Source organism: Chaetura pelagica, unplaced genomic scaffold (assembly GCF_000747805.2).
Source record: "Chaetura pelagica isolate M959 unplaced genomic scaffold, ChaPel_1.0 scaffold181, whole genome shotgun sequence".
NCBI classification, from domain to species: domain Eukaryota; kingdom Metazoa; phylum Chordata; class Aves; order Apodiformes; family Apodidae; genus Chaetura; species Chaetura pelagica.
This window is the reverse complement of record NW_009951992.1, coordinates 1,703,680-1,726,600: the sequence shown is the minus strand read 5'-3', so window position 1 is coordinate 1,726,600 and position 22,921 is coordinate 1,703,680. Positions and strand designations below refer to the sequence as shown.

General features: G+C 34.0%; 2 protein-coding genes across 2 annotated transcripts in view; both read right to left on the bottom strand.

Annotated features, from left to right (window-relative positions):
* Window positions 1–1,843: 1,843 nt before the first annotated feature.
* On the bottom strand, window positions 1,844–22,851 carry SYCP1 (synaptonemal complex protein 1). The gene is made up of 31 exons (XM_010001985.1): window positions 22,735–22,851; window positions 21,698–21,779; window positions 21,489–21,535; window positions 20,077–20,241; window positions 19,217–19,284; window positions 18,954–19,027; window positions 18,512–18,570; window positions 18,291–18,360; window positions 17,625–17,698; window positions 16,711–16,819; window positions 15,461–15,555; window positions 15,141–15,325; window positions 14,199–14,266; window positions 13,829–13,890; window positions 12,640–12,744; window positions 11,597–11,700; window positions 11,248–11,365; window positions 10,957–11,027; window positions 10,347–10,428; window positions 9,845–9,907; window positions 9,462–9,524; window positions 8,722–8,784; window positions 7,418–7,534; window positions 6,170–6,280; window positions 5,425–5,517; window positions 4,540–4,614; window positions 3,795–3,854; window positions 3,476–3,655; window positions 2,502–2,645; window positions 2,074–2,160; window positions 1,844–1,987 (listed from the first exon to the last, which is right to left on the bottom strand). Exons 1-31 carry the CDS (start codon window positions 22,849–22,851, stop codon window positions 1,844–1,846), a joined length of 2,955 nt encoding a protein of 984 aa, XP_010000287.1.
* A 51-nt stretch (window positions 22,852–22,902) lies between these two features.
* Window positions 22,903–22,921, bottom strand: part of LOC104392928 (bile acid receptor-like) — a 5,914-nt gene continuing 5,895 nt past the window's right edge. The window contains exon 10 of the mRNA XM_010002372.1: window positions 22,903–22,919. Coding sequence (XP_010000674.1) covers window positions 22,903–22,919 — 17 coding nt within the window. The remainder of the gene's footprint in view (window positions 22,920–22,921) is intronic.

The following is a 22,921-nucleotide window of genomic DNA, read 5'->3' as shown; positions in this document are numbered from 1 at the left end:
TTTGTTTCTCATTTTGGGCTTTGGACATGCGGTCCTATTAGATGCTGTTCTTACCCAACATGCATTCCTCTTAGGCAATCTCGCAGGCCCACCTAAAAACAGCTCTGACGGGCTATGAAGCCCACCAAAGTTAACTTCTCCCAAAAAGGAAGCCACTTTTTAGATTTCAACTAAAATTTGCAGTGTCTGTAAGGATGGAAAAGGGGAGACTGTTTTTCCTCATGAACACTTCCCCCTAAGACACTCCTGGTAAAGCAAGGCAAACTAAATTACATACATGAATGCCTAGGGACAGAAAAGGTTGTAAGAGTAACACTGTTATTTGTACTGTTTCTTTTCCTATTAAGAGACATTTTACTCCTGACATGTTTTTTCTAAATTCTTTTAGTTAAAAAAATTTAAAGGACTATTATTACTGTTTTAGAAATAGTTGTCCTTTACCATAACTATCTCACATACCTGAGGATTTTTTTACAACATCTTTTTAATCAGTATTTTATTATCTTCCTTACAAATGCTTGGAAAAAACTGTTTAAAGCAATTCTGCCAGTACCATCTCCCATTTTGAAAACAACACTTTTTGAAGCCACTGTGAACATCAGCAACTGTTGACATGTAAACCTGCTCCTTCCTCTCATGTTTCCTATCAATCAGGTGATGTCAGCACTCATGTGGGTATACCCCAATGCAGCTTCACCGATTTCCATGGAGATTTCCCTGTGTCACCCAGCCCTTCAGAGCAGGTATTGGAGAGTCTGAACGAACCTGCTAACAAGACTTTGGGTCTGTTACTTAATACTGCCTGCAAGCCCATGTACTCCTGCATTTGTCAGCTTGGGTGAGTCCCAAAAGTGTGATTTTCTTAAGGTCTGTTCTTATTTTCTACCTTCTGTTTTGCACTTTCTGCTCTTGCAGCCTTTAAACAATATATTAATACTTTTAGGAAATTACTGTCAGTAGCATCAAGTGACAATTACAATGTACCTGGAGAATTGGTTGCAGATGCTAACCCGGTAGTGTAGTTTTAAATTCTGGCAATGGTTACATTCTGTTTTTAAAAAGGTGGAAAAATATGGGTTTAACGCAGAAATATATTATTCTAAGCTATTCTTATGCATACATGGCAGAAGGCTGCCTGGTGATCTATATCTGTTGTAATACATAAAGCAACAACAGTTCCACATTTCATGTTTCAGATAAACTATTTAATGACTTACTAACATTTGCTTTAACAATCTGTAAATGTGTGCACATTTTATTCCTTATAAAGGTGAAGTATTTTTTAAACCAAAGTAATTTTCTTGAAAATTCAATTTAAAATGCAATTTCAACTGTTTTAACATACTGAAAGAGTAGCTACTGAAAATACTCTCAAGAGACAATTCTGACAATATTTAAAATTAACAAAAAAACAAGATGACTTCAGGTAAAAGTGCATTCATTTTAACAGCCTCAGTATTTCTTTCACTAAATATCCGTTTGTGAATTATGTATTAAGAAAAATAAAGGAAATTTAAAGGAACAAAACTTAATTTCTATAAAACCAGTATTTCTATCACCAGACTTCTTTTTGAAACAGATTTCTATGCAGTTATACTTATTTCTAATTTAAAAAATTAGGCTAATTTGTCTCCTGTCTTTTTATAGCATAGGGAATGAAACACAGAAAATACTCTGTAAGTTGATACAGTTATGCATCTATAAAGTTTGTGTATAAAGGAAATTAACATAATATTAAAACTGAGTATGACAAAAAAATGCAACAACATACTAACTGGGAAAGAACAACACCACTGTGGTTGCATTAACCAAATCAAGCTAAGGCATTAGTAGTTTTTTAATTTTAAGTAAAGAGCTTCTCAGCTTCTTTAATTTTTCTTTTCCTGTCCATTTTAGAAACTTCAGTCCATCCAGCCTCTCGCATTTTTCTCATGGTTCTAAGTTTCAGTGCAGAGCCTGGACTTTTTGCATTTGATGTAGTTGGTTTCTAAGAAGAAAAATAAAGCTATCCATTAGTTTCTGTAACCAATTTGATTTAACTGTTCTTTTTGATCTGGAGAAAAGCTAAAGTACCTTTTTTGGTGTCACAGCATATAGTTGTGAAACTTGAGGATAATCTTTGTACAATGCTTTAAACATTTCTTCCTCTGAGACTATGCTCTTAAATTAAAAATAAAAGAGTTAATTACGCTACATTAAAAATACATTTTCTTTCCCCCAGGAGCATTTGAGTATGAAATAAAAAATTGAGACATGACTAAGAAGCCTCAGCAGGTCAATAAAAACAATGTAAAAATCATTACGACAGTATGTACTTTTGTATAGTCATACTCTGTCATGTAGTTACTCATTATATACATATAAATACAACTCCAGGGAAAAATTAAATTAAAAATACACATTGTCTTGGAATCAGAACCCCACATTCTTTATATACTTTCTTAGATATAGCAGTCCTTTTTGCATGCTGCTAAGTTCTCTATTTGTTCTCTGATTTTTACCAGGAGGTCACTGTGTTCAGAGCTATCTGAATGAGCATCCAGCTGTAAAAGAACTTTTGGCTTTTTCCTCATGCCCTGTTCTGAAGACAGATTTGTGCTTTCACTCTGCAGTTTATGTATTGGAGGGGTCTTTATAATATATGTCTGGGAGAGAAAAAGATGGCATTTAGAATGACATTTTCAGTGGCAATTAAAGAATCTAAAACCAAACTCATAACCCTGTTTACAGACTGAGTATCCAGGAAGACAGCAGAGAGATGCTGTAGAAGAACTGAGTTCTATGCCACGCTGTATCTACCTTCTTCATGCTTATCTGCAGAAATTCAGGTTATTCTGAACTGTAGTGGCTACGTGCAAACTATAACCAACATTTAAGAAAACAAACAAAACTGCAGAAAAAAAAGCTTTCTGAAAAGACACTGTTAGTTGTATTAAGAGCAATATTGTTTCTACATAAATAGTTATTTCACCAGAAGTTTAACTTCTCAGAAACACTGCAATCCTCTTTTAAAAAGGATAACAAAAGTGCTAGATGTTTCTGTTAACACAGAAACATCATGTGAGCTTCTGACAGAGTAGAAGCATAGGTTTTAGTTATGATGAAGCAGTCAGGAATACTTTGATAATTGTTACAGCCACACAAGCAATTCCTTTACTAACAGATAACATTTTTCTTTTAAAACTAAGTAAAAGAACTGGAGCCATTATTAAATTCACATTCCCTCTAGGACAGGAATTGTTGCTGATCAATGACACCAGACAAATTAAGTAACTGAGCAAGAAAAATGACACACAGAGGGAGCACTTACACAAACTGCTTTCTAATATTGCTATGGAATACTTTCCTTTTTTGCAGCTATCTGCCTTTTTAATCCATGCTTATCACAGCACTAAACAGATGAGCATATCTACAGAGAAGTAAGAAATAGTCAGAAAAATAAAACAAGACCAATTCACTGTTATGAGTTACAAACCTTTAGTGATGGACTACCCAATGGGCTTTTTGCAGATACTGAAGAAGGCATTTTTTTCTTTTCCATCATGGTAACTTTTACAGGAGTATCACTGGGAGACTTTTTATTTTTTACATTAATAGATGTACAGTCCAGATCTAAATCAGGTTTAGTAGTCTCCAAAAAATTTGTTTGTATTTTCTAAAATTAAAAAAAGGTTTACATTAAAAGCATTTCCATGTATTTTGTCAACTGTACATAATTTATAATGGAAATTCAGTTAGCTTACATATGTATAAACATTAATTTTAGAAATTGGTAATAATAAGATTAAAGCTACCTTGTGCTTCTTTTCATATTCAGGAACTATATTTGGGAGGTGTCCTTTTGCAAGATTCTCCTAAAAAGATTTATATAATAGAAAGTAAAGTAATAGAAAGTATATATTTTATGTTAATTCAGTTGTTGAAAATCATCTTGGTACAATTACAGAACACCATCCACAGTCGTACTCTATTACAAAGTTCACACAAATACACGACACAGATTTGGTAAAACTGCAGCATTCAGAAAACAACTTCACAACTTATCCTATCTCTGCTAAGAAACCTACATACCATCCCTTTTTAATGAGAAAAGATTCCCTGACCCAATCCTCCTCCAAAGGTAAGTTCCTTTCTCCAGACTTTCCAGATCCCATTAAGTACCACAGCCTTTTCTTTGTCCTGTCATCAGAACTCCAGCACATAGGGCAGCAGGTCCCATAGAAGCCTTTCTTATTGCCTCTCCTTGTCAGTTTTACCTCCAGATTGGCTTTCCTGACATCATCCCTGCAAGCTTGCATAGTTCTTCACAGGGTTTCAGTTTGTCCCTGCTTCTCATATTTAGTAATTAAGTAGTAATGCAAATGTTCGCTACCACCAGAAATGAAATAATGACCACAGAGAGCATCAAGCTCTTTAAGTCTGACAGTGAGAGCAAGAGAACAAGACCTAGAACCAAAAGCTTCACAGCTGTCATGATTATAGTGCATAAGACCAGGCAAAGCACATCACACACACTGCAACATTTAATTAAAAAAATACCTTCTCTTCAATTTCTGCTTTAAGTTGTTCCTTCAAGGATGTCAGTTCGCTTTTCAAACATGACAGTTCACTTTCCTAAAAACAATTAAAGGATAGGGGTAAGTATGCTTAACTTGGAAAAAAGAAAACAGTTCAAATGAGACAGTAATAAGGATACTTGTTATAAAAGAAAATTCCATTTGTTCAATAGAGCTAACTTATCCATAAAGTTAACAGGCCAAGAGGTATCTAAAATTAATTTTCAGAAAGCTTCTATCACTAGAAGAACAAAGAATCAAAGCAGTTACCAAATATTTTTTTTAAGAATAACAAAAACATGTAGATTTGCCTCACACATCCTTCTACCAAAAAATCTAACTGAAAAAAAGTCTGCATTGTAAGTAAATGCCTTAGAATATTACACTTCCGTAAGTTTTGAGGGGATGTTGGCACTCAGAACATTTCTCAAAGCTAAGTTGCCCCAGAAAGAAAAAAAAGCTCAACGCAACTCTAGACCTGAAGTTTTGTTTTAGTTTGTTTTAAAAATTGAAGTACTACTAAGAAACTCGTACTTGACTAGAACTGTTCAAAGTAAGAACTTAAAACACGTGTAAGAACAGGGGGTAGAATCCAACTATTTAATACAAAACTTCCCTATTCAGACAGCAGGGTTAGAATGTGACACACTATCAGGAAGTCAGAAAACACAACTACTCAAGTTTTATTTTTAGAGGCATCTGGCATTTTTTAAATACACATAATAAAGTAACAGTAAACAGAAATTAGTGGGTTGATCTTTACTGTTCAGTCCCACAAAAGCAGACACTTAGCCCCCGCCTCCTCCCAATGGTTAAATAGGAAGAAATCTAATATACAAAATTACACTTGCTGAAGAGTACACCTTACCATTGATCTTTTTGATGATAACTGCTCCTGCTCTTTTATTTTATAAAGTTTTAACTCTGTGTCTTTTTCTTCAACCATTTTATCATATTCATGCTGTGTTAAAAAAACCAAAATGTGACTAAATGTTAGAATTGTAGATCTACCTAGTCTTAAAATAGCACTCATTCTTTTCAAATAAAATCTTCAGAAGATTCAGAAAGCACAATGAACAAACATTGATGCTTCAGCAGAAACTGTAAAACAGGAAAGGCGTAGAGTATTATTTTGTGGGCTGACAGAGATGCTTCATCTCTAGGCAGCAGTACATGTTCCAGCACAAAAAAGCCAGCTGTATCATTTTTATTAATAGTATCTACTAAATATACCGCAAAACAGAGTAATAAGGAATGTATATTAAAATGTTAAACTGCTGAAGCTCACTACAGAATCTCATCCCAAAAAGAGGCCCAAACTGATACTGAAGAACACTGCATTACAATGGTATCAAAGGAAGCCTGAATATTAAAAAAATAAACAAAAACAAACTTAGTAATCCAGATAGATGGAATCTATCTGCCAGCAGGCATGTTTTCAAAATCTGAAGATTATTTTACATGATGAAAAGTCATGTGTCCACCTTCATTTTCCTAGATGCAGGTCTTTTATGAAGTTTTGCTTTGTAATTTGTGATATTCTGGTTTTGAAAGGTTTTTACTTAACACAGTACCACACATTACAAACCCCAGAAATCAGTAAAACCTCTTACCTTGTGTTTTTCCATAAGTGCCACCATTTCAGTTATCTTGTGCTGACATCGGATATCAGTTTCTCTCTGTGTTATCGCTGCTTCATCAGCAAGCAACCTCATCTTTTCTACCTGTTAGTACCAAGTTTAATTCATGAACAATACCTGACCAGGAGAACAGTTTAGACAAGGCACTCTACAGACAGACAGGAGCAGCTTCACATTCACAAACCATGGTACTCATAGGGGACTTCAGCCACCCTGATACCTGTTGGAAGGACAAGTCCACAAAGCACAAGCAATCCAGAAAGTTCCTAAAATGTGTTGATGATAACTTCCTTTTCCAAGTAATTGAGGAACAAACAAGGAGAGATGTTATGCTGGACCTTGTTCTCACCAACAAGGGCTGGAGAAGAAAGCTAAGCTCAAGGGCAGCCTTGGTTGTAGTGACCATGAAATGTGGAGCTCAAGATCCTTAGGGCAGCAAGGAGGTCTCACAGTAAGCTTACTACCCTTATACTTCAGGAGGACAGATTTCAGCCTCTTCAGGTATCTACTTGACAGTGTCATGGGATAACATCCTGGAGGGAAGAGGGGCCCAGGAAAAGCTGGCTGATATTTAAGGATCACCTTCTTCAGGCCCAAGAGCGATGCATTCCAGCTAAGTGAAAGTCAGGTAGACTCCACAAGGCTGGAATGGATCAGCAAGCAACTCCTAGAAAATCTCAAACTTAAGAAGGAAGCATACAGAGGGTGGAAGCAAGGGCCGGTACCCTAGGAGGATTACAGAGGTTGTCCAAGCAGCTACGGATCAGGTCTGGAGAGCCAAGTTCCAGATGGAATTAAAAGTATGTCCATTCCTCCATGGCAAAGGAGTGTCATTTTGAACCTCAGGGCCATTTCAAGTACTCTGCCCTAACAGTTTTTGATACTACCATAAAAAAAGTACAGGTAAGAAAATACTACTATGGGGAAAGTGATAATCTAATGTGCTTCTGCTGTACTTACTATTTACACACCAAGAATAGCATGTCTGTGAACAGCATCTTCACAAAAAGAATGTTAACTGGGTTCTTATTTTTAAAGACACATATTAATACTTCAACTTAAGGTTCTAGTGTACTAAAGCTTTACTCACATACATATACAAGATGTTCCATTATGTTGGTAAGACCACTGTGTAAGAGTAAGGACTCTGGCTTATAGTTTCAGAAAACTATCATACATAAAAATTAATTAAAATTTGTAATAAAAATTAACAGCTCTCACCTCTTCAAGAAGTTTATTTTCATTTACATCTTTTGTTTCAATCTCTTTTTTATAGATGTCAACTGCTTCCTTATGTTGCTTGTTCATATTTTCCATCTCTAACCGTAATTTATTCACCTTTTGAGAATGCAGAATTATTGCTGTTATTTGTTTAGAAATAAATATGCCAATTTTTTTTAACCTTTTATTTTCAATCAGAACCACTCTTATGTTCAGGTATGTGACTGAACTGTTTCGTATTTAATGTTCAGCTTTTTTCATAAAGAGTTTAACTTCAGCCTGAAGTGAGTTAGGAAATACTCAGCAACAGTGGCAACACCACAACAAGAAAGACTGCCTGTGGCAGTTTGAGGCCCCCAGTCAATAGCCTCTAAAGCTAGAGGCTGATCAATCACAATTATTCCAATATAAGGGAATCATCCATTAGCAATCTGACACTATTCTGGCTTCTGTACAAAAAAAAATATTTTTAGTATTGCTGGCATGGAATGCAAGGTAAAAAAATTAACCATAACCTAAAGGTCTCCTACAGACTTAGCAGTACAACTTCATTTACTATTAAAACTTTTTTTTTCAAATAGGAGTTAAGGAAACACTTTGCCTAGAAATAGTTTCATTTCAAATTTTTAATTATGAAAATATTATTTCCTCTTAGCTGATAACATTAAAGAGAATTTGATATGAAACAAATAGGAAGATTCTATTCCTAAGCAGTCACCCCAAATGCTGTGAATTATTAGAAAAAAGATACACATAAGAGATTTTATTCCCTCCCTAGCCAAACAATTTAAGATTTTAATTGGTTTATGGTATGTTTTTGTCCAAGTGTGCATGGTGGTTATAACTTTTCCTTTCAAGTTTCTTATAATACCATCAAAACAGTCTACATCTTTCTTGAAGCGTGGTACCCACAATTGGACACAATATTCTAATTAGGGATTTTCCACTGCACAGTAAGAGTGAATAGTACATTTACTTTAATTACTCTGCTGTTTCAATAGGGTAGCATTACTGAATAATGTTCAGTACACTAGCAATCATGAAATAAAGGGACTGATTTAGGAACATAATTCTTTGAGATGTGATGGCCTCCTCTTACAAATGTCTGATAGCCCAGTCAGTATCCAATGATTAAAAAAGATAGCATCTTCCAAAAACTATGGAATCATTCCTGTAAAATCTGTATTGCAGATCCATAAAACAATTAAGAACGTACTTAACATTATCTTCAGTTACACTGGGATTTAAAACATCAAGTCTTTGCTTTCCCCTCATATCTTGTACATCTAGTTATTTAAACATACCTTCCCTTCATAAATACTGGTTTTCTTGCTTTCTGCAGTAATTTTCTTTTTCAGTACCCTATTCTGTTAAAACAAACACTATGCTTTAAGTTAATATAATTATGTAACGAAATAACGTCAGAACCTTCAAAATTCCAGCTTTCAGCAAGCAATTCTTTTTGTTGTGCAGTTCAGCTTCCAGATCAATTATCCAAACAAAAAGAGTACTCAACTTACTTTGACTCAAGGACTCAAGGATTTTGACTCAACTTTTAATAATACTGTTACTTCATGACCTTATGAAAGATTTCTCGTGGGCAACAACAGAGAATAATGAGAGGGTGCAGAATGGGAAGAAAAAAGATGCTGCTGACAAAAAATGTGCATATGTCATGACAAAAAATACAAGTTATGTATCTTTGCAGTACAGTTATTAACTATTTGTCCTAAGGCACAATTCTTTTCTACTCTTGGTACCTGAGATAGGTGATTACTTAATGTATATCAATATCATATACTAAATGTAAATAGTAAAAATTTATTCAATATATTTAATTGCATTTTCCAAAGTAAGGATAATTTCACAAATCAAGTAGTTCTAAAGGTGACTCTTTAATCTTCTCAGACTTAGGATAAGAAAGGAGATGTTATAAATGATGCAGGTATATCTAAAGGTATCAGCAAGCAAAACTGTTGAAATGGTATTTTTTGGTAACAGTTACTTCTTTTATCAGTGCATGACGTTTAAGAACTGTACATACCTCCTGTTGCAACTCTTCAATGCATTTGGTTTTATTTTCCACTTGTTTCTTTAAATTATTGAACTAAAAAGAGATGTTTCAAGCATTAGTCAATTAACTCCTAAAAAAATGACTGTGTTAAGAGATTACTGTCAACATTCTTAAGCATGTATTTGCACAAGTCTGGTTAATTCCAGTAGGACTGAAACATATGCTAACATGTTAGAATAACTGGTGTTTTAACCATAAAGTACTACAAAAACTTTGCTGGCCAAATATCATCAACAATAGCAGTGAAGTACCACCTCAGTGGTTCCAGAGTTTAGGAAGAACAAGAAGTACCTTCACAATTAAAAAAATAATCTTGAATGAAGTTTCTACAGTACATGAAAAAGATTGTATACCTTATTTTCTAGAATCTTCAACTGTTTATCCTTTCTTGAAATTTCATTTTCAATACTCTTAGCCTGGAATTATAATTTTATATTTGACTTATATAATAAAATTTTGAAATCTACTATGATGTTAAAAAGGCATACTTTGAAAATACACTAAGTAAAATACTTGAACATATTAATCCTCATATTACATATTGAAAGGTAATCCATACCCCATCCATCACTAAGTGGATATATGGCAATATAAAAGGGTTTTTTTGCCTCAAATTTAACAAATTTTAAGCCTCTATGTAAACAGTAAATGACACACTGAAAGTCCTTGTCTTTTAAAATTAAAAGGCACACCATGTATACATATGTTGATTCAATTCGTAGTACCACTGAGACAAGAAAGCCTCTTCAACAGACTACATCTCTAAGTAGATTTCAGCAAAAAAACTGAAAGTTTTACATTTAGATTTTGTCCTATGTTATATAATTTAATGATAAAGCACATGATATGGCATACATTTTCTTCTCTTTCATCCAGTTTACTTTTAATCTCTTCACCTTTCTTTGCCATCTTCTGCTTCAAAGACTCCAGTTCATTTCTAAATATGAAATTAACACACATTTGTAAATATTTCCTTTGTAACTGACTTCCTTTCACTACTGCTAAATAAACCCATCCTTCATTTTCTAAAAAATCTGTTTATGTAGATGAGAATTTCATAAGCTGTTCAATGAATATGTTCCTAAAATAACTCAAAGTGACTATTAAGTTAATGTCTGACCTGTACATACTTTTTGTAAGTGTGGAAAGATGGTCCCCTTACCTGAGTAAAATATATTCTAATCTATAGTACTATAATGCATCCATGAAACATTGAAGGTTGCCTGTCTATTTGATTTGTAGTACAGAGATTACTTCAGAGTAACATTTAACCAGTTTCACCTTTTCATATTTAATCCATAACCTTTAACTTCTACTTTTATTTTCTTCACACCTAAGATGTTAATGTGGAACAGCATAGCTATATGTAATACAAAGCTATGGCAAAAATTCTTGCTGTAGCAATAGGCATCACCAATTTATAGAAACTTATTAGTATTGTATATTAATATTTGTTTTCACTTGCCTTAGCTGGCCATTTGCTTCTTCCAGGCTTTCAACTAACTGCTTTATATTTTCTTCCTGTTTTCTACTATCCTAAATAAAGAGTTGTAAAACTAAAATAAATATAAAGGTGCTATCTTAAAAAATTCACACATCTTAAGCACTCAAAGGTAACTGTACTTCCTTTATATTTTAAACACAAAAAATAGTTCAGATACTTTACCAAACCTTGACATGTTGTAGTCTACCATATATGATTTATATTTGAAATTTCATGTTTTCCCTTAAAAACAGCTTGAAGTTTACAACTTGCCTCATTACTTTCTTGCAGTTTCTTGAGTTCTGTAGCCATACCACTTTTCTCTTGCAGCATTTGTTCTTTTTCTAACAAAAGCTTATCGATATGCACTGTTAGTTGTCCATTCTTTAGCCTAATTTAAAACAATTAATTCAGAAACTTTCTCCTCATGTTAATCCAACTAAGTTAGAGACATGCAAGAATTACATACAAATATTGAAAACGCCATCTACAAATACCTAACAGATGTCATACTGCATGCAGAGGTTCAAAACTTTCATTAGAAAAATTAATTTCATTGTATATTAAAAGTAACTTTTACATAACAAAAAATTAAATACTATATTTTCAAAAATTATCATACGTCTCTCGTTCAAGATCTGTATTCAGCATCATAAGCTGTTTTAAATAATTTTGTTCCTTTTCATCTGTAGTAGTCAGCTGTACTTTCAAATCCTGGATTTCTTTCTGCAGAAGAAAAAGAAAGTGTTTTGAGTGTACATATGTAAACTGCAAGTCCTGAAAGCTATCAGAAATGAACTGACAAAGTTTTAAGATGAAACAAATACATGCATGCTATAAATTAGCCAGACTGTATCTTTACATCTCTGGTGTGATGCGACAGTAGTTGAGATACTGAACTCTAATACAAACACTAAATGTGTCCCCTATTTTAAGCCTAGCTAGTCTGCAAAATTAGTGACAAAATTAGCTTTCCTTGGAGACTATTTTCAATACATTTGCTTCAGATATGATAAGCTTCTGCACTCACCTACATTAAATAATTTCTTCAGAAAAATAACAATTCTAATACTTTGTGATAGAATAAGCACGTATTTTCAATGCTTTCCAAAACAAAAGCAAAACTCCTCCTTCAAATTTCCTGCCATTACAAGATAAGGCAAGCCTTATGATGTAATGTAGTTTACAATATATATATACACGCTTTCAATTAAATTTTCTCCAAATAATTGGTGATACTGCCACTGGCACTGGCAGGCAGTTGGTGGGGAAAAAAGGAAGGAGGGAGAGAGAGTCATCATAATAGATTTCAAAATTTTATAATAAAGTCAGATTTTAAATTCTAATTCAGTTTTTAAGCACAGAACATAATGAACTTTTGGAATTTCTTATCACAAAAGGCTTTGGAGACAGATAATGTAAGGAGGTTCAAAAAATTACACGAGTGAGCATGAACAAATGACAAGGATTTGTCCTCAAATATCCTTAATACAGCTACTGTAGGAAAGGGCAATGGGCCATAGATAAGTCTTCTGCTGTCATTGTCATGAGCAGAGCAGTGGGCGGAGCACTAGTCTAACTATGTGATACTTCTTATGGTCTTATATGCAAGTGATAACATGTAACTTATCTATAAAATATATTACTGTCATGCTTTATTCAGACCTCTCTGACTTGAAGAACGTTCTTCATTTCTTTTTCTCGCTCCTGAAAATTTTCTACAGTAGCCTCAAGATCTTTCTTCTTTACTAAAAGTCCTTCAATCTTTCCCTGCTTAAGAACAGCAGTGAAACTCAGTTTAGAAAATTCAGTCTATGTAAGGAACAAAATATATATGGCAAAGTACAAACCTAGTTTCACAGTTTTACTTTAGCTGATGCAGTTTCTTGTTAGACTTGTAAATACAAGAGCAAAACTAAAATAAGGCTATATTTAAAGTCTACTTCATATAGTTTAAGACTTCTATAACAGAAAATAGGCCTGTATCACAGCCAGTAGGGTTCACTGAGACCAGAGGTCTACCTCAGTAAACTTGCCTGTAAGAAAAGAACCACCCGAACAACAGGAGTACATGAAATGGGGTGTCACAACCCTGTTGTAACAGAGTTACAGACTCTTAAATGTTTTATCTGAAAAGGGCCATGCATGAACACAGCACACAATGCCTTATAAGTGCTGAAGTACATGAAGTACACCTCACCATAACTAAAATCCTACAAACAGCAAAATAGTAACAGATTTGTGAAGTACTAAACCCATGGAATTCCTTATTACTTTCCTCATTTTCTCACACAACCTTTTCACAAGCTCCACTGACTTTTCTGGGTGGTGTCAGAGTTTTGGTTATCATTAAAACAAGAAAATTAGGTAGGCCTTTATAATGTTTAATTTTTAGAAGATTATTATGAAGAAAGGGAGCCACTTGAGGAATTATCTTTACTGTATAAAGTTAGACTATCCCTTAACCTTAAATATATGTAGTTTAGGTTTGAGCTAATGTTTATCACAAGAATTATTTTTTAGAAAGTACTTTTCAGAATGAGGATAGAGTACTAGGCATAACTACAAATGGGCAATCTTTACATCCTCAGGGAGTTGCATTTGAATAGCTGTGAATGAAGAAGGAAGTTACCAGAAATATTGACAAGGAAAACCAAAACAAAAGAAAAAAACAGAATCAAGTCCTTAAAAAAAAGCGCAACACTGAAGTTGTCTAAATGATAGGAAAGAAATTTTTTAATGAATATTGAGGCAGATTAGACAGTGCTTCTACATAGCATTTAAGATACTTAAAAAGCAGGAGGGACTTCATATGAAAAGTAAATAGCATAAGACTAATAAAATAAGCATTTACCAGTGTTTCTGACAGCTCTTCAAGTTGCATTTCTTTGTCACATTTTAGTTTAGTCATTTCTTCTACAGCACATGTAAAATTAAACAGAAATAATTTCACATATTTAACAGGCAGTATAACACATCCCTTTGCAGTACCAGATTTTCATAATTGCTGCATTAAGTTCAGCAAGTGTAAAGCTATAAACTCCAAATTATGACAATATAAATGTGGAGTTGGAAAAGTGATTCAGAAAGACACAGCAGGTATATTTCTGAAGTTTCAAATAAACCATGGACCGCAAAAATGTTTATGAAGGAACAGTCTCCAAGTACTGATTCCCCTGTGTTTTTCCAGAAAAAAAATTATATTCTATTTCTACAAATCTTACCCAGTTCAGCAGACTTTTTTTTGAGCTCCAAGGTAAGTAGCTTTGACTCATCTTCATATTTCTCTGATCTAAGAAAATTGTAATTAAAAAAATAAACTGTATAGTCCAAAGCACTGCACTTGAAGCTTAAAGGACAATAAGACAAAGTCTTGCTACCACAAGCATTTTGAGAACATTTGCCTTTCAACAGGCAGGTGATATATCTGCCTGTAACATGTATCAAGTTTCACTTTAATAACTTCATCACAGCAGACATATACATATGTAAACCTGTATTATTTGCTAGAATTATGAAAGTTAGGGGAGTGAGAGAGAAAAAAATTGCTTTATTATAGACAAATATCAAACAGCACAAATTAAAAAATTAAATTATCTGTATTTAGACTAGTGTCCAAAAAAATTATTTCAGTTTCATACCCCTTTGCTCCTGGATTTGTCATTAGCTGCAGCTACTTAGAAAAACACCTTAATGCCATGTACCCAAAATCACTGTTTCATTAAAAACTCAGCTGTGATATGTATATAAAATATACCTCTAGTGCTGTTATTTTTAGAAAGCTTGATTTTAGTTGCTATCAGTTTCTTTGGCAATTTCTTACTTTTTGAAACTACAGAAAACCTGGAATACAGTAATAATAGGCATTGACAATAAACAGTATTACCACATACAGAAGAATTATCTTCCTCACCAGATGTTCCATCAACTAGCAAGTACTAGATGAGATTGCTGCGCTCTTAGTTAAGAGCTGCATCCACACAAAATCAAACAGCATAACTATCTTCAAGTGCTAATAATTCATATGGCCAGACGGGTGAAGGCCTTTTTGAAAGTTATTAGTGATTACAAAAAAGATCACACAAAGTTTAAGATTTATACCCAGCAGCTCAGTAATCTAGTATCTTACTTGTAAGACCATTCTTTGAATTTAGTGTTTAATTTACCTATTTTGCTCTTTTTGTAGCAAGCTTTTAAAATTGGACATAGAAGTCTCAAACTCCTCTCTCAGGGATGCATGCAATGCCTTAATTTTTTTACATTCTTCCACCTGTGCTTCTTTTTCTCCAGTGACCTGCATTAATGCTTTCACTGTAGTCTGCAATTCAGTTTGTAAGTTCTTTTGAGCAACCTACAAAAATTATATAATTTCTAAACTTTTTTTGCAACAAATAGATACAATTGCTTCATATCTAAAACATCAGTAACAGTTTATGCAATTACTTTTCTAATCTGTTTATACTAGAATATTGTAAGCAAGCTGTACCTCTGTTTTTTGCAATGAAACTTTGGCATCTTCCAGTTCTGCCTTCAAATGTCCTTGATTGATCTGAGATTCCTTTAATATTTCTCCTTCATTTCCTAAGCAAAAAGATATTTGCTTACATTTTTTTAAAATAGGATATTTACTAGAAAATGCATTTCTATTTTGCAGATATACACATTCCTACATCTTAATCAAGTTACATAATATATTCATGTCATTGTTAAGAAAAAAGCCTCCAAGGTGATTATTCACTTAGTAACAGCATAACAAAATGTAGTACTAGATATATGTATAAAATTTAACAAAATGTAGTCACATGTATCTGGCACAAAAACAATACTAAAACCTACCTCACCACTCCCCGGGGGAGGCTGAAAATTGCCTCAGTCATTAAGAACTAAAGTACTTATATTATATATTATAGTTATTTTGTAATATAAATGGCCTATAAATACTGAAAATCAAGGTCTGAAATGTTTCTTCAGTGGCATCTCACTGTAAATTTGCAAAACTCAAGCCATATATTTTCCCCTTGCTATCTTCAAAAGCTCTCACTGATTGAGCCTTAAAAAAGAGCTCTTCAAAAACAGTTATACTTCCAATCCCAGTCAATCCTTTAGCTATTTGCAAATAAAATTATATTTATAAGCTGTAACATCTGGGGAGAGTTACTTGGCAAAGATGTGAAAATAGGTTAGAATAAGGCTACTATTTATAGAGTATTGAATAAGTACTATACTTTGAAGACCCGTCACTAACTTGGTTTGAAACAGATCAATCCAATAACCAAGAAAAACAATTATTGTCATGCCATGTTTCCCATACAAGTCCAACTGAAATGGGAAAAATATCCAGAACAGGGGCAGGGTTATCCAGTGTCCTGGTAAAATTAAGTTATGTTACAAAAAGGAACTACAGGATATATGGTACCTTTACACGTTCACAACAGAGTTTATTTAAGAGTAAAAGAAAAATCCCTCACAATGAAGCTGTCACATCAACACAAAAAGAGGGTAAAGCTTAAGCCTGAAGAAAATCTTTGTTTTGAAGTAATGGTCTAAGTTTAATACATATGCAGATTACATTACCAGCCCTGATGCCACATCAGCATCTTCTGTTCAAATGAGAATACGGCCTGCAAGGCCCTGAAATTCTGCTGCCGGCTAATAACAGGCTAAAATTATCATGATCCTATTTCCTACACTTCCATAACTAATAATATATTTCAACATAGCAGAGAGACCTCTTACTTTTTGCTTCTTCTAAATCAGCAATCTTATTTTTCGATTCATGCAGCTGAGTCTTGATGTCTCTTATTATATCATCTTTTTCATCATTCTGTACGGTAAGAACTGAAATCTAACAAAACTATCATAATTAAGTCTAGAAAAAAGGACATTCTCATTTTGATTTGTGCATTGTGTATCATTAACATACATATGGCTGTCATTCAAGTTCAAAAAGGTATTAGCCAAATATTGATCAACTCATATTACTCTATGAAAAAGCTGTTCAGTTCAAAATCAAAACATCAATTCCAACAGACTGGAACATCACTAAAGTTAGCAGAATCTGACTTAAACATGGCTTCAGCTATTATTTTTGTCCTTTCTACTGATGCCCAGATACACTCCTTGCAACATCACATGCATCCTCAGAAAAAACAACTCCTGACCTCCCCAGATACAGAGAGATGCTCTGCTTCTCAAGACTCCTGCTTACAAACTTCAACTTAGTTGGTCTTCCATCATGGCTACCTCATCCCCACTACAAAAAACATAAGCAAATCACAGATTCCCAAACTGTCTTACTAGGTTAGAGTCTAATATGCATTATAATCCTTTTTCCCACATTATTTCTTACCAGATATGAACTATAACACTCCTAGCTATGAGAAGTGATGGCTGCTTTGCTAATTTTATGCTTCTGCACAAACCACTCTTCTAAAGGTAGCATATGTGTAGAGAACAGGAAGAGTATTCAGCATTTACATGATGCTTTTAAATCCTGTCACTAAGATGTCCCTTTTTACAATACAGCTGCCTATTTCACTTTTAAAATAATTATTTTCATTTGATATATCATAAAGCAAAATGGAGTTCAAATATTTGCAAGGCTTGTTTCAAGAACAGAGCTGTATATTAGATGGTAAAACTAAGCCAACCTGCTTTTCCTTCATACCGACTTCCAGTTTGCATTCTTTTTCAAACTTCTCCATTTTTTCTGCTTCTTCTTTTACTTTTGAGATACAGCAATATCCACAGTTAATAAACTAGCTAAACAATACTTCAGGTTAAACACAATTTTCAGTTTAAGATCATTATAACTGTACAGCTGTACAATTTGTCTCCTAAAGAGCAATTGTTGAGGTCATGTTTAAAATTATTTTCTAACCAGACTAATTTTTTACCAGCTTTCCACAGAATTAGTCCATTATTCTAATTATTGTTTGTTACAAGAAAGTAACAGAAATGCACATGTAAAGAATAAACACACACAGTAGCATAAATAAAGCAAATATGCAATTAAAATTTCTGTAGCTATGCACCAGTTAATTATTTTCATAAACCAACTACATAAAATTAGTAGTGATCACTAGACTGTACTTCAGATTTCAAGTAACTATTTCCAAAATAATCATCTAAATATGATCCTGTGGAAAAAAGAGTCCAGGCATTTAATAACAGGCAGCATGAATAAAAGAGGGTCCAGCCTCTCAGTGTTAACAGTTCCCCATTCTAATATTTCATATCTTTTGGCCTGAAACTACATGCAATGAAAGTACAAAATTGTAAAGCCTGCAGCAAAACACAATTAACAGAACTCTCACATTTGAAGCACATTTCCAATCTGGTGTTCTCTGCTTGCACACGAAGCTCTTCAAATGCTATTATCATTCTCTAAAAATAACATTAAATATAGAAGTTCATACAAAACTAAGTATTTTGAGCACTAAAGACTTACATTTACAGTCTGCAAACAAACAGCATTGCACACTCGTCATATCTCAACTGATATCACACGTGAGCCTTTCAACAAGCTATCACTTACTTCAACATTGTTATTAAGTTCCAGGTATAGTTGTCTTGTTTCATCTCTTTCATGCTCATCTATCAAAGCAAGAATGTACCATAAAGTTTTCCTTTCGAAAAAATATGCTGTCAAAGCCATTATGCTTAAACATTGAAGTAAATTAAAAAAGGAATTAAGTTCTTTACTTATTCTAAAAAAGTTAGGAGACAACTAAATAGTTCTCAAGTTTTTAACCTTTCAGCAAACAATCATACTGACTTCAGAAAATCTCTGGATTTAGCATTACAGAGCATTAGATCTACAGCTTTACTTCTAATTTCACTCTGATTCAGAGTCATACACAATTTATAACAGCCAGAGAATGTATCTGGAGTAACATGATAGCTTTATTCCTTAAGAGAATTTAAAGAAAGCTAGAAGTATCTTTACTTTCATAAATCAAAATTTAAATAGCATTTACATTTGGCGGACTTCTCTGTAAAGTGAGTACAGGTCTCCTTCAGTAGATTACACAGATGCCTTGAAACATTGTTTCTAAAAGAGGGAAAAAAAAACACCCAATATGTTGTAACAGGAGTGCATAATATTTTACCTACCAAATTAGTAACAATGTAAATGTCCTGATGACCTTTAGAATTTAACAACTATGTGTAATTTTTATACTAATAGAGTTCTCAGTACAAAACCTAAGTATTTTCACAAAGATATTTGTCTGTTACTTACTCTTTTAAGAGATCTTTATTTTCACATATCTCATCTTCCAGTTTTAAACTTAGTTTTTCGTTTTCAAACTAATCCCATAGGAAACAAATAAAAACACATTGTTATTGAAAAGTATCCTAAAAAATACTTTCACTTTTGAAATCTTGCATGCAAGTGATTTTCTGCATCAGAAGACAAACTTTTTTATCTGATATTACATGCTGAGACTTTTTTTACTGTTTGTATGAAAGACATAATAAAACAATAACTTACCAACAACTGAAATATTTTCAGGTACATTATTCATACATACATTCACACTGCACATGTGCACTCCTCAGAACTATTTTCTCAACACAGAAGTCAATCAAAGATGAGTTAGGTTAGTAAAGCCAAAGAAAAGTAACAATAACCAACAAGAAAAGAGGACTAATAAATTATCTAAAATATGTATTTCAGTCAAAGCTGTCCACTACCAGCAAGATAAAAAACTAGGATAAAGCAGACTGCACTACTTCCTGTATGTTTTGAGAAAAGAAATACGCATGAGCATACTTTACACAAACTAGAAGGATGAAAGGTTATTCACTCTTAAATAGATTTCAGAGTAACCACAGTATATAAACCATACAAAAATGGAATGCACACTGTTAAACAGGTAAACTATTACTAACAAATGTTTTTTCCTTTAGTAACACTAGAGCCATAGGTGACTAGTATGTAGCCAAAGGTCTTATCTGAAGTCATGACATTAACAGTTCAAAATTTCTTCAACCTCTGCTGCATTCCTTAATACTTAATTGTACAAATAATATTTATGCTAAATCAGGAAGGACTTCCTTTTTACTTTACATATTCAGTGTATATTGTACAATACTGGCCTGCAATTCTTGAATGGCTTTACGCTGGGCTTCAATAATTCTTCTATTTTCTTGCAGTTTCCTTTCTTTCTGCTTTAATTCTGATTCTACAGTTAATTTCCACTGCTTGATCTTCTCAGCCTCTTTGTAGAGTTTTGAATACAATTCATTCATTGTTTCTATAGTCTATTAAAACAGGTTATACAACTTAATCTCAAATGTATTTGTTTCAAATACGTATTTATCTCAAAAATACCATAAAAATAATTTTCCACAGATGGTGACAAGCTAATATACAATCAGAAACCAAACTATAAATCTCTGTGCATCCACTGTGTGTATTGACAGACAATATGTAACAATTAAGAGACTGAAACACAAGCAAAAAATACCTCACTGCCTTGAGATACATTGACATCACTACATAGCCTTAAAGGCATGGATAACTGCACTCCACCAAAAGACAAAAGCTTTTCTGTAATTGATAATTAGAGCCAAGATGCCTTCTATTTCTTCACACATTCCCTCCCCTCTCTTAATCTGACAGATACTGCTGAATTAAGTAAAAACAGCTTCAGAGATCTGGTGCAAGACTACCTGCAATATGTTTTTGCAGTCAAGTCATGCATAAAACAGGAAGAAAAACCAACCAACCTGGTGCTCTTAGAACATCTCTAAAACACTGTACAGGCAGTACCTGAACAGTAGTTCAGATAGGGAAGAGTAGCAGAGCAGGCAACAGAGTAGTTCTGCAGTTTGTTTTAGGTATGATGTCACCTAACACTATCCTTGTTTTGGCTGCATCATGCTATGACTACAATCCTGATTGCTTTTAATAGCTGCTAGGGCTAAAAGAAGTTTCATCTTCAGTTATATGACAATTATTAGAAGGACTGCAAGGAACTTGTTCCAGTTTGTTGCAGCAAACAGCATTTTGTATCTGGGAAGCACAGGAAGCTACCACAAAAACAATTTCACTAAGCTGCAGAAAAACATTAGTAAAGACACAATGAAAAAAATTAAATGGTTAAGGAAACCACTAAATTGCTTTCTAATTAAAAGCCAGACAAGGTACTTGGGATAATCTGCTTTGATTTTCAAAAAAAATTGTCTGACTTCAATCCTTCTGCCTTTCAACATAATCAGTTTCTGAAAGATACTTAAGTGCTTAACCCTTATTCTGGTTTAAACTCCCCAGGCACTTAGAAGAAAAACAATCCACAACTTTGAAATCACCTTCATCTCCAGTCATATTCACTAAATGACAAATACCTCCACTAAGAGACTCAGCTTTAAACAGGAGACAAAGCTGTTATTCCCCTTTGACTACTTCCTTTAGCCCTGAACGAATTGAATAGTGCTTTAGGCACTGTTTTGGGAATAAATTAAGAGGGTCTAAGAAATCAGATAAGCCGAGTTTATACTTAGCTGACCTCTTCATCTACCTCAGAGCAAAGTTTTACTTGCTGTGAAATCGCATCTGAAATATGAAGAGATTTTCATCAACATTTTTTCTAAAAAAAAGTGGAATTGCATTTAGCAATGTTACAGCTATGAAAATTGTTAAACTACTCTTAAAAAAAATTACAATATTTTAAAAAATAAAAAGAATGTGCAATGTAAGAGCTTATTTTAATCTTACCTGAATCAGTGATTTCAACATGCTTCGGTGTACTCATTACAAATGGCAAACTAAAATCATCATCTGGGAATTTGTTAAAACCCTGCACAAATTAAAAAATTAGTTTCTAATGGGTAGATTTGTAAAGGCTCACAAAACACAGAAAAAATACAGCTAATGGAAAAACAGATTTTTCCATTAATAAATCAACAACCTACAATTTTAAGGCTCGAGGTATTGGTAATTACTCTGGAACTCTCCTGCATAGTTCTTACTTCACAGTAGCTTTTCAAACTGTTGGTCTTTTGTAGTTTGCTTCATAGATTAGATTGTAGTCAAAATGGAAGCTTCTGATGACAAGAACTTAGTAACTACTGCAAGCCTGTACACAGTTGCACAGTAAAGGATTCATTAACCAACGTGTTTTTTTTCAAGTCTAGTATTTGATACTTATTTTTTTGCTTTATTCCCAAGAGTACTTCTAAAGCACATATGATTATGATTTAGCATGAAAATTGCATTTTACAGGGCCGTTTAAGTCACATAAATTTGTCCTCTTAATAGCACAACTCATCTCCTGTCAGAATATCACATTTGAATCTAAATATTATATAAGGAGCCTCAACATGAAAAAATCTTGAATTCACATAACTCAGAGCATAGCAGCAGAACATTTTCACTACACACTTGATCTGGTGGGACCAAAAAAGCCAGTAAGGGTGTCCGAGTGGTGTACGTCCCACTTACTGTGCTCAGTTACCCACAAACGTGTCTATCATCGGTGGTGTACAGGTAAAATACGTTGCCAACAACATTTTTTCTTAATCTCTTCAGTTTTAACAGAAAAAAAAATAAAAATAAAAAAAAAATAAATTGAAATTTAAACTTAAGATTTCCTCCCCAGGCACCAATCTCAACAGTTTGAAGAAAGACGAGTTCAGCGCAGACGCTGTAACGCAGAGGTGTCCTTTCCAGGACAGAGGCTCAGGACTTCGCTGGGGCTGCGCAGCAGGGCCGCTGCCCCCCGCGGGAGGGCCCGTCCGCCGCCCCCAGGCAGCACCATTTCCCTGGCACAGCCCCGCTGACCGAGTGCTCGTCTGCGGTTTGACTGCAGACACCTGACCGCCGCTCAGACGCGGCGGCACGAACAGTTTAAACGGTTTTTCTTTCTCCATTGCCTCGGAGACTCGGGCAGGCCTCAGAGCCACCGCCTCACGACGGGCACGCTAACGCTCCTCGCCGGCT